At 43.6% G+C, this 12,984-nt stretch overlaps 1 protein-coding gene across 1 annotated transcript in view; it reads right to left on the bottom strand.

The window, feature by feature from the left end:
* Nucleotides 1–12,984, bottom strand: part of LOC126354164 (putative inorganic phosphate cotransporter) — a 75,212-nt gene that overhangs the window by 18,534 nt on the left and 43,694 nt on the right. The window contains exon 7 of the mRNA XM_050003587.1: nt 180–312. Within this exon, the coding sequence (XP_049859544.1) occupies nt 180–312 (133 nt within the window). The remainder of the gene's footprint in view (nt 1–179; nt 313–12,984) is intronic.

The following is a 12,984-nucleotide window of genomic DNA, read 5'->3' as shown; positions in this document are numbered from 1 at the left end:
ACAATGTGATGTTAAATTTGGAAAAGAATAGAAATTCAAGGGTTGGTTTTGAGGGAGTAGTGTATGCTAACACTGGTGCAAAAAATGAAACCCCCAGTTAATATTTGGATTTTGGAGTGGCGTAATCTATACTTTTGTAATTCGTGGTGCACCTATTGTAACCAGCAACAGTTACTCACTGAGGCCGTTGAAGATCTTGTAGCCGGAGAGAGGCGTCACCAGGCCTCTCTTGATGATCACGTCCAGGATGATGCTGGATAGCACACTCGCCACTCCGCCGACCACGTAAGGCAGTGCCGACAGTGCTGCGTTCTGCAACAGTGATGTGGAACATGTTTTGGACACTACATGGTTTATAAAAGCTCGTGACCATAGTAAAAGTCACGAAATACTCGCAAATATCACAACCATCCCACAGTCATACATGATTGAGTTTCAGAAAATGTTGCTGCTGACTCATTAGTTAATCAGCAACATACTTCTGTAGCACCACATTTCTAAAGCTTCTATCCGCCGTCCAGGTTTCAGTTCCGTGCAAGACAACAGTCCAGATGGATACCTCCAGAAAATATATGCTAACAGTTAAATTTACATTAGATATTAAAAAATTACTGCTGCTAAAAAATGCTTTTCGTTTGAATTATATAAGCTGCCTACTGCAGCCATAGTCAGTTATTTTGCTGCCCAAATAACAAAACTCATCTACCCACTTCAATTAGGACACATTGATTATCCTTGTTTTACTTTTAATCGTGTTCATCTCATAACCTATTTCCAAGACTACGTTCATTCCTTTCAATATCTCTTCTAAGTCGTTTGTTGTCTCCGATACAGTTAAAATTGTGTTAGAAAACCTCAATATTTTTATTCCTTTTACTTGATTTTTAATTCCCTGTTCACATGTGTCCTTTGTTTCTTTGACTGCTCATTGTACACACTGAATATCTCTGTCTGACTTCCATCTCAACCACAGGATCCATTCCATATCTTTCCACTCTTATGACTGTAGTGTTCTTCTGTGCAAGTAGTAAATAACCTGTCGCTCCCTGTAGTTCATCCTTGCTGCCTTCAGAATTTTGGGAAGTGTATTCCATTCTACTCTGTCAAAAGCTTTCTCTAAATCATCTGATGCCATAAACATAGCATCAATATTGCCTCGCGTCTTAGTGCATTTTTTTGAGCCGAAACTGTTCTCCCAAATCGTCTTTTACGAGTTGTTCTATTGTTCGTCATATAATCCTTGTCAATATTTTGCAAACTTTACGTATTAAACTGGTGATTCCGTAATATTCACAACTGATGGCGCCTGACTCTTTTGGAACTGGGATTATAACACGGTTGCCGGCCGGTGTGGCCGAGCGGTTCTAGGCGCTTCAGTCTGGAACCGCGCGACGGCTACGGTCGCAGGTTCGAGTCCTGCCTCGGGCATGGATGTGTGTGATGTCCTTCGGTTAGTTAGGTTTAAGTAGTTCTAAGTTCTAGGGGGCTGATGACCTCAGATGTTAAGTCCCATAGTGCTCAGAGCCATTTGAACCATAACATGGTTATTGAAGCCTGAGGTTATTTCACCTATTTGGTGTATTTTGCACACCAGGTAGAACAGTTTTATCATGGCCGATTCGCCCAAGGACCTCAATAATTGTGAGAGAGTATCTTCTAATCCATGGGCCTTGTTTCGGCCTGGTAATTTCATTTTCGATAGAATTCTTCTCGTAGTAATAAATCTCACAACACGTTTTCAACTACTTCCTCTTCCCTTTTTATAAACCTACCTTCAAGCTCGCTTCCCCTGTAGAGCAATTTTATATACTATCTTCCGCTTTCACCTATCCATTCTTTCCTTAGTTTTGGTTTTCCAACTTATAGCTTGGTAGTTATACAACGCCTCTCTCTCCGCCAATATTTCCGTAGACGACATCCACATTTTTCCTAGTTGTGCATGCTTTACGTCACTGAAGCCAATGTCCAGCCTGTTTCTGCCTTGCCGTTTTGCACTTTCTTTCAATATTATTTTCTAGACGCTTATGTGCTCTTTTGGCCTGCCCCGATTCCTTCATTTTTATATTTTCTCCTTTCGTCATTTAGATTCAATATCTCGTGCGTTATCGAAGGATTTGTAGTGAAATTTGTCGTCTGTCTATTTTAACAACTGGTCTGTTTACTATTTCGTCTTTCACAGTTACCCATTCGTCTTCTGTGGTATTCCTTCCCCGCTTTCTGTCAGTCATTGTCTAATGTTACTTCTGAAACTCTCAAGTACCTCCAGTTCTTTCAGTTTGACCAGCTCACATCTCCTTCGTTTCCTATCGTATTGCAATGTCTTCAGTTTTAATCTGCAGCTGTTAACGAATAAATTATGATCAGAGTCTGCATCTGCCAATGAAACGTTTTTCTGCGCAAGATCTGATTTCTAAATCACTCTCTTACCATTTTGCAATTTTTGTTAAACCCACCTGTGTCTTAAATGTATCTTTCATGACTATTAAACAAAGTGTTAGAGAGTATTAGATTCTGCTCTGTGCAAAATTATACCAGACGGCTTCCTTTTTCATTCATTCCCGCCACTCCATGTTAACGTAATAGTTCTCATTTTCTCCTTTTCCCTGCTTAATTCCAAATCTATCACAATTAAATTTTCTTGTCATTTAACTACCTGAATAACTTCTTTTATCATATCATACATCCTTTCAATTCCTTATTTATTCATCACCTGCATGAACTTGCACTACTGTGCTGAGTACTGACATCGTGTGTATCTTGGTTATGATAAGCTGTTAACTATACTGTTCATAGTAGCTTATCTGCAGTGCTAATTTCTTGTCCGCCACTAGACATGTTCTTGCAATACCCTATCTGATTTTATATTTATAAACTTTTACTCACCTGACCAGAATTCCTGTTCTTCCTAGCCCGACACATCACTAGTTCCCAGTATATCTAACTTCAACCTCTCAAACTGCCCTTTTTAAATTGTGCGGCCTACCTACCCGATTAAGAGATTCACCATATTTAGCTCCGCCCTGCAGAATGCCGGTTTTGGTGTCCCTGATGAAGACGTACTGTAGGGTAATCTCCACGTTGAGGTCCAAGTGTGGTACTATTAAAGAGATGGGAGCTGGACGGACTGAAAGAACCGAAGATTGAGAGTTTTAGAAGGAATATTAGACAATGATTGACAGAAATCGTGCAGAGGAATACAACAGAAGACCAATGGGTAGATTTGAAAGGCGAAATAGTCAAGAGAGAGGTTGTTCAAATAGACAAAAAGTAGAGCTGCATGCTCTTGGGAAATATGTCTGTAAGTAGTTTCACCCTGCTTTCATTCGTTAGCAGTACCAGCATAACGAGGCCGTATTGGTTAATGTTACAATGCCACATCAATCAATCATATAGAGAGCTGGTTGCCTCCTGCTTCTACTGAAAATTGCCTGACCTCCTCCGTTGTGCTTACACCAACGGAACTGTTATCTATATTATGGAGTTATATGGACCATCCAACCTTTCCAAGGTCCATGGTTCAATGGGGGACCGAGAAACTATAGAACATTAAACGGTCACCACCACAATTGATTAACGTCACATATTAAACATGGCAGTTATCATATGTGATTCTTGACATTTTCCCTGAGGATGGAGTATTCCATGTAGTTTCCAGATAGCAGCCTCATGAAATAGACATCATGTCACGATATTACGACGACAACCATTCGGACGTCTTCAGGTAGATGTTTTGCACTGGAGTATGTTGTTTAGCTTCGCTAACTTCATACTAAACATTGGCGCGGAGATGCATGCGCAAAGGCAGCTGCTACATGAGCGATATCTATCTACTGCCACGCCTTCTTCGAATGTTGCTCAGTATATGGCACGTAGTGGTCTTAGCACATGCGCTCTGTCTGTCGGAATGCGGGCCTGTGAATTTGCGGTGCAGATGTCGAATTAATAAAATTTACTGTGGCTAAACGTGTCCCTAAGTATAAAATGTTTTCTTCTGACGATATGGAAGAAATCACCGGAAGATGAGGTCCCATACTCCGAGGAGCGTAAGGTTCAATGCGGGAGATACGCACCGCCTACGAAGCGAGGTCCTACGGGAGGTGGTTTGTCATTACCTTCCTCCGACCGTAATGAGGATGAATGATGATAATGAAGACAACACAACACCTACTCATCTCGAGGCAGGAAAAATCCTTGAATCGTCGGGAATCGACCCCGGGACCCGGCGCGCGGGAAGCGAGAACGCTACCGCAAGACCAAGCAAGACTGCGACTTACAGCGCTGTAAACCGACATAACGAGTAATACGATTTTCTGCCAATCTGATTTCCAGAGATTCCCTTATAACTAAATCTCAGAACGATCCCTTAGAGGCCAGTTTTTCCGTGGCAGAACAATTCGTGGTATGTTCTCTGGAGATACAATACTCGACTGTGGCTTACTTACTGGACTGCGAAAAACGAGTGTCGTCTTCATGTTCACACCTATCACATACCCTGTGTGTTGTCTGACAACTAAACACATTGATATACTGGCAAGGTATTCCGTAGATTCCAGCTCTCCACCGACTCCGACACGCCGTACCGCATCGCAACACACAGCCTCGCTTCTTCTGCACCAGCCACATCGCGTTTAGTTTCACGCTTGAAATAGCAGACTCAGCAATAAACGTAGAACCAGCTGCAAGCAGCGGTATCAGCAGAATCGCCATAAAATCTCCACCGTTCTGGCAACATAACCCTGTATTATGGTTCGCGGAACTGGAAAGCTAGTTCCTACAAGGAAAGATATCGTCAGATGAAACCAAGTGCAGCTACGTAGTCGCAGCACTAAATGGAGATCTAGCTGCGGAAGTGCAAGACATCCTAGCTGTACCGCCGAACACCGAACGATATGCGATATTGTAAACGCTTTATTTTCACGTCTACACCAATCAGAGCCGAAGCGACTGGAAAAAACCTCTGTGAGCGGAAGAACTCGGCGATGGCACCCCATCTCAGCTTTTACGACGTCTACGGACGCTGGCGAGTACTACAGTCAGTGACAACATACCGCGAAACATCTGGTTGTCACGCTTACCGTCCGATACACAGAAAATTTTAACGCTTTGCGACGGTGATTTGAAAGCGCTAGCACACACGCACCAGTTTAGTGGAAATGTATCCGTCTGCGAGTGTGTCTATATTAGTTTCACAACAAGACAACGTGCCTGCAGTGACTGTTTCATCCCTGCAGTCGCAGTTAGCTGAACGACCTACACAAATCCTTACAATGCAAGCGACACGCACTCGTCGTCGGCTACGAAGTCGATCGTCGCGAAGCCTCAAGCGATCATCTGCCACGCTGAATAACTGCTGGCACCGTAACAAGTTCGGCAGCGACGCCCGGAAATGTACGCCACCATGCAGTGGAAACATGGCGCAGAGTGCATATCTGCAGCCGCCACTCCTGACAAAAGCAGAAGTCGCCTTTTCGTCCAGGACCGTGGCACCAAAATGCATTATTTGGTAGCCACAGGAGTGGAAGTGTCAGTGTACCCGGCTCCCCGACTACCACGCCGCAGTTCCAACGTTGATTACTGCCCATTCGTCGCCATCGACTCCCACATCAGGACACATGGGTGCGTGACACTAGTACTTAAATCTCGGATTACGTCTCAGATCCGAATGTCAGTTTCAGTTGCAGATGTGTCGCATCCTATTCTGGAAGCAGATTTCTTACCTTCTTATGGCTTGGTCCCCGACCGGCAGCTGATACATTCTACTAATTGGGTAGCGGAAGAAAGATATGCTTTGTCACTCATATGACAGTAAATACGATTTCGAGAGATGCTCCACGACATTTTAGTGATGTCTGCGTCAGAAGCCGAACATCTAGAACATTTAAACGAGCTATTGATCGTTTACGTATGCAAGGCCTCATTATTTTAAAAAATGGTTCAAATGGCTCTGAGCACTATGGGACTTAACATGTGAGGTCATCAGTCCCCTAAAGCTTAGAACTACTTAAACCTAACTAACCTAAGGACATCACACACATCCATGCCCGAGGCAGGATTCGAAACTGCGATCGTAGCGGCCGCGCGGTTCCAGACTGAAGCGCCTAGAACCGCTCGGCCACTTCGGCCGGCCCTGATAATTAACCCTGCACACTGAATCTTTGGGGCAAGTTAGGAAAGTTCCCCGAGATAACAAAATAATCGCACATTCTGGCGCCACTGAAGCACGCCACAGAACTCCATACCGTAATCACATCAGGACCATCTGTCTACGCACCACCTCGGCGGCTAACGCCGGAAAAATTAAAAGTCGTGAAGCACGAATTCTGTAGCATGCTGACACGAGACATCTGTCGAGCTTCCTGTCGCAGTTGGGCAGCCAATTTAAACGTGGTGGCAAACAAGAATAATGGATGACGTCCTTGTGGCGATTACCGACAACTTAGTGCAAGGACCAGTTCTGACCGGTATCCGGTGCAGCACATAGAAAATTTCGCTTTCAACATACACAGTAAGAAATATTCTCCTCGGCTGACTTATTTCGAGCGTACTATCAAATTCCTGTTGCACTAGAAGACATGCACAAAATGGTTGTAACAACGCCCTTCGATCTTTTGAGTTTGTGAGAATGCTTTTCGGGCTGTGTAATACGACACAGATATTTCAAAGCTTTATGGACGAAATCACAAGAGCTCTGGAGTTCTATTAGTGATGTGTGCGTCAGGAGCGGAGCATCTAGAACATTTAAACAAGTTTATTAACCCTTAACAGTACACATTTGTGGCAACAGTGGTTCAGTTTCTGGTATATATAATCTACTCCCATGGCATGCGACCTCCTAAATATAAGACGCAAGCCATTGCAAGTACTCCCGTCCCGATATAATTAGGTAGCTACGTCGTTTTCTCGGCGTTACTAATTTCTATCATCAATATGTATGCAATCATGCACTAACACCAGCTCCATTGAATGAACTTCTGAAGGGTGCACCAATGCCAAACAATAAAATGCAACGGTCGGACACACAGCTTCACAACAGCAGTAGCAGAGGCCACACAATTACCTCATCCAGCATCACCCGCCCCATTTGCGCTCTTTGCACATGCATCAGCTGCCATCACCGGCTCCGTACTTCAGCGACAAGTGAAACGTAGTTGGCAGCCACTCGCGTTCTTCGGTCGCAGGCTCTCACCGCTACAGCAATGATGGGCAACTTACGATCGAGAACTGTACACCGGGGATATGCCGTAGTTAGGAAATTTTGGCATTCGATAGAAGGCCGAAACTGTGCCATATACACGGACGATAAACCACTCACATATACTTTCAATATGAAACCAGAGAAAGCATCACCGAGACAACTTCGATATTTGGACTAAATTAGCCCGTTTACGACTCCCGTACTCTATGTGCAAGAAAATTCAAATGTGCCAGTGACACTCACTGAGGTGTTGAAGCTATACCCAGTGCAGTTGATTACGAAGTCCTAGTCGAATCCCAGCAGCACGATCATGAGCTACGCGTGTTTCTGGATAACCGAGCGGGACCGAAGTTACAACGTATGATTGTACCAGAAACAGATGTTGTATCGGTTGTAATGTGACGCGTCTGTCAGAAATGTACGACCGTTCATATCTCACCAATTTCGATCATAAGCAATTGCGTGACTGCACAACCTAGCTGTTCCCAGAGTCCGGGACACTGCAAAATTAGTCAGAGTTTTGTCTGCCCAGGAATGGATGCAGAATGTAAGACATTTGTCAGAAGCTGCGTGGAGTGCCGAATCAACTGCTCTCTCCCAGAAATGTTCTGTAAAAAAGGTTACTACCCGAGAGCAGACGCAGCCGACCGTGGTGGTAGAGCGGTTCTAGCCGCTTCAGTCCGGGACCGCGCTGCTGCGGCCGGTGTGGCCGAGCGGTTCTAGGCGCTTCTGCCTGGACCGCGCGACCACTACGGTCGCAGGTTCGAATCCTGCTTCGGGCATGGATGTGTGTGATGTCCTTAGGATAGTTAGGTTTAAGTAGTTCTAAGTTCTAGGGGACTGATGACCAAGATGTTGAGTCCCATAGTGCTCAGAGCCATTTGAACTATTTTTTTTGAACGGTCGCAGGTTCGAATCCTGCCTCGGGCAAGGTTCTGCGTGATGTCCTTACGTTAGTTAGGTTTAATTAGTTCTACGTCTAGGGGACTGATGACCTCAGATGTTTAGTCACATAGTGCTTAGAGCCATTTGAACCATTTTTAGAGAGGAGACAAGATTGGCCATGGCAATACCGTCAATTTGCTATGAGTATTGCCTGTTGTTTCGGGCATGTCAGCAATAACATCCCAAGGCAGTGTGAAACCACACAATACGAGGGTTTGATAGAATATCCTCGTAATTGATACGATTCTACTAATTGTTAAAAAAAAGTGATTTGTCTCACTGAGATCTGACTAATAAAAAGAAATCTAAGAGTAAAATTCGTAACTACACACATCACCCCAGTTCCCCGAACTCCAGAAGATAGACGTTGACTGTGGATATCGTACAGCATAGAGAGTCACTTTGACTGTTCTGAGATGTCACTAAAGCCGCCCAAAGTTGTAAACAACTATGCATGAGCGGCGGCTATTAGACGGAGCGAGTCCGACAGCCGATCATTTCCAGTCATTCCACCAGGAAGGTGGCACACGGCTCGTGTTGTCTGTAGTTCAGCCATGCCTAGACGGTCAACGCCTATCGCGTCCACATTGTTACTTTGTGCCAGGAAGGGCTCTCAACAAGGAAAGTGTCCAGGTTTCTCGCAGTGAACCAATGCGATGTTGTTCGGACATGGAGGAGATACAGAGAGACAGGAAATGTCGATCACAGGCATCGCTCAGGCCGCCCAAGGACTACTACTGCAGTGGATGACCGCTACCTACGGATTATGGCTCGGAGGAACCCTGACAGCAACTCCACCATGTTGAATAATGCTTTTCAAGCAGCTACAGGACGTCGAATTACGACTCAAACTGTGCGCAATACGCTTCATGATGTACAACTTCACTCCCGACGTCCATGGCAAGGTCCATCTTTGCAACCACGACACCATGCAGCGCGGTACAGATGGGCCCAGCAACATTCCGAATGGACCGCTCAGGAATGGCATCACGTTCTCTTCACCGATTACTGTCGAATATGCCTTGAACTAGAGGATTGTCGGAGACGTGTTTGGAGGCCACCCGGTGAGGCTGAACGCCTTGGACACATTGTCTAGCGAGTGCAGCAAGGTGGAGGTTCCCTGCTGTTTTGGGGTGGCATTACGTGGGGGTAACGTACGCCTCTGGTGGTCATGGAAGGCGTCGTACCGGCTGTACGATACGTGAGTGCACAACCGATAGTGCAACCATATTGGCACCATACTGGCGAGGCATCCGTCTTCATGGACGACAGTTCGCTCCATCATCGTGCACATCTTGTGAATGACTTCCTTCAGAATAACGACATCGCTCGACTAGAGTGGGGAGTATGATCTCCAGACATGAACCCTATCGAACATGCCTGGGATAGACTGAAAAGGGCTGTTTATGGGCGACGAGATCTGCAAACTACTCTGAGGGATCTACGCCGAATCGCCGTTGAAGAGTGGGACAATCTGGAGCAGCAGTACCTTAATGAATTTGTGAATAATGTGCCACATTGAATACAGGCATGCATCAAGGGGTATTAAAGGTACCGTTGTGTACAGCAATCTGGACCACCACCTCTGAAGGTCTTGTTGTGTGATACATTATGCAATATGTGGTTTTCATGAGCAATAGAAAGGGCGGAAATGATGTTTATATTGATCTCTATTCCAGTTTTCTGTACAGGTTCCGGAACTCTCGGAAACGAGGTATGCGAAAAATTCGCCTGTGGCATAGGCTAAGCTCATTGTCGTCGAGTAAATAAACTACCACTCGCATAAACTGCTCTATTTCAAGAATCCAAATCACAACAGCATACTCCGTAACCATTCAGCAGAAGGAGTACTCCACGACCGAACTACTAAACACTTCCATCAAAATTGAGAAACAACAACGCTATATTTTTTTGTAATACAAACACTAATACGCCACTTAAATTCCTTAACTAGCTCTCAGTCTAATACAATGATCAATAATAAAAGTGCAATCCTAACTTGGTGCTGCATATATTAGTACGTGACCAAGTCGAACATATTCAAAGAGTTTTAAATTTCATGAAGTAATTATACGTCCGTCCTTCTGAGGCCAGCTGAACTGCCTTTTTTTCTGGAGAACCAGTTAGTGTGCCAAAACTCCTATAAAAGTGCATCTACTTATATTTTCAGAACAGTTCCACAATTTAAATAACGATTTTTTCTTTCTTTTCACATCAGCACAGCTACCACTGACCGCAGGGCAGCGTGAGCTGGGCTACCGTGCATACGATTTAGTTATGCATGATCCCTATAAATAAGAAGAAATAGTATTCAATTATTCGATCTTTTCATACTCCACATATGGACATGTATTGATACTACAAGCATACTGTAAAAATCTCAGTTCAATGTCTCCGGTACTTCAACAGATATAAAATTTCACGTAAAACAGATAATACATTTTCTGCAGTTAGTTAACTGAGCTAGAGGCTGTAATTTATTCATTTATATTATCAGTTGAAGCTATAGGTAGAAAGATTCAGTTCATAGAACTTATTTTTCTAGACTTTTCTTTGCTTTCGTTACAATAGCTTTCTGACGCTATAGTAACCACTTTAGGAATTATTATTTATTTTTTGTTGGGTGCAGGATACGGGGAGACAGAGAGTGTGTGGAGGACATACGTTAAGTGCAGTTGCTTCATTTAATTGAAAACCATGTACAATGTATGCGTGGGAAAATCCCTGTGCAATAATGTATCATGTGCATGCTTTAGTATAAAGGCAGCCAGAAGAAATGTTACGAGTTAAATGGGTTAGAATTTCATTTCTGTAAATTATTCTTATTTTATTTTATTTAAATTAACTTTGGCTCTTTAAATTCAGTATTTTTTTCATAAATTTACTTCCGTTTTTTATTGGATGACATAGAAATTACCACATTTGAAGGCTGCAGATGTTCTGTTTGGCTGTCTAAATCATCAGCCAATAGGGCCTAAGCATTACCCGCGCTGTGTGTAGTGCTTTATTGCACAGTTTTGTGTATCTATGAGCCGCTTGGGAACTGTCATATTGTGCAGATCTTTATGGAAAATCCGATTCATATTTCTGTTAAGACGAACAACGTCTTGCATTACTTCAGTTGTTTTATTGTATTAATAAAGCGACTTTAGTTTTGAACATTACAGTGAAATGGTTACCCGACATAATCAGTCAGGGCAGGAGGCGATCTATAATTTTGTATTGTAGCCTTCTTTTGAAAACCAATTTATTTGTCAAGGCCGCTGTTTTAAACACATTTACAGGATTACTAGTTTCGGCAATATATGTATGTTGCCATCCTCTTATCCATAAAATCTGGTAGAGCTGCTACATCATACAATGCTATCACTCTGTCACATGAAGACTATATAGTATGCAAAACAGCCTCGACTGTTTCATGCGTATTATATAGTCCTCCTGTAAGAGACTGATGTAAGCACTGTATGATGTAGCTACTACTCCTTATTTCATGGATCAGAGGACGTCAAAAGTAGTAATCTAGTGACTGTGCTTACATAGCGATCTTTGAGGATAAATTGGTTTTCAGAAGAAAACTAAAATACTTTATTGTGAAGGTTTGGAAGTTAGAAGCGTGATAATTTCCTTGTCGTACTTGAAACTCCGCATGACGTGTTCCGTGAATATCTCGGGATATTTTGGGGAGCATTTCTTTTTAAGAAGTCCACTGAACGATTTGATGTAGCAAACTCTCGAATAGCTGCGGGTCAGTGACTGTATAGAATGTTAAAATCGTACGGGTCGAAATCGTGAACTTCAGGCTGCTTTCGTGGAGAACTTGTGATATAAACTGTTCTTAATTTCTGTTCTTAATTTCTGTTCTTAATTTCTATCCATGAACCATGGACCTTGCCGTTGGTGGGGAGGCTTGCGTGCCTCAGCGATACAGATGGCCGTACCGTAGGTGCAACCACAACGGAGGGGTATCTGTTGAGAGGCCAGACAAACGTGTGGTTCCTGAAGAGGGGCAGCAGCCTTTTCAGTAGTTGCAGGGGCAACAGTCTGGATGATTGACTGATCTGGCCTTGCAACATTAACCAAAACGGCCTTGCTGTGCTGGTACTGCGAACGGCTGAAAGCAAGGGGAAACTACAGCCGTAATTTTTCCCGAGGACATGCAGCTTTACTGTATGATTAAATGATGATGGCATCGTCTTGGGTAAAATATTCCGGAGGTAAAATAGTCCCCCATTCGGATCTCCGGGCGGGGACTACTCAGGAGGATGTCGTTATCAGGAGAAAGAAAACTGGCGTTCTTCGGATCGGAGCGTGGAATGTCAGATCCCTTAATCGGGCAGGTACGTTAGAAAATTTAAAAAGGGAAAGGGATAGGTTAAAGTTAGATATAGTGGGAATTAGTGAAGTTCGGTGGCAGGAGGAACAAGACTTCTGGTCAGGTGACTACAGGGTTATAAACACAAAATCAAATAGGGGTAATGCAGGAGTAGGTTTAATAATGAATAGGAAAATAGGAATGCGGGTAAGCTACTACAAACAGCATAGTGAACGCATTATTGTGGCCAAGATAGATACGAAGCCCACACCTACTACAGTAGTACAAGTTTATATGCCAACTAGCTCTGCAGATGATGAAGAAATTGAAGAAATGTACCATGAAATAAAAGAAATTATTCACATAGTGAAGGGAGACGAAAATTTAATAGTAATGGGTGACTGGAATTCGAGTGTAGGAAAAGGGAGAGAAGGAAACATAGTAGGTGAATATGGATTGGGGCTAAGAAATGAAAGAGGAAGCCGCCTAGTAGAATTTTGCACAGAGCACAACTTAATCATAGCTAACACTT

This window comes from Schistocerca gregaria, chromosome 3 (genome assembly GCF_023897955.1).
Source record: "Schistocerca gregaria isolate iqSchGreg1 chromosome 3, iqSchGreg1.2, whole genome shotgun sequence".
Classification (NCBI taxonomy): Eukaryota; Metazoa; Arthropoda; class Insecta; order Orthoptera; family Acrididae; genus Schistocerca; species Schistocerca gregaria.
The sequence above is the reverse complement of the archived record's forward strand: the minus strand, read 5'-3'. Positions and strand labels throughout refer to the sequence as shown.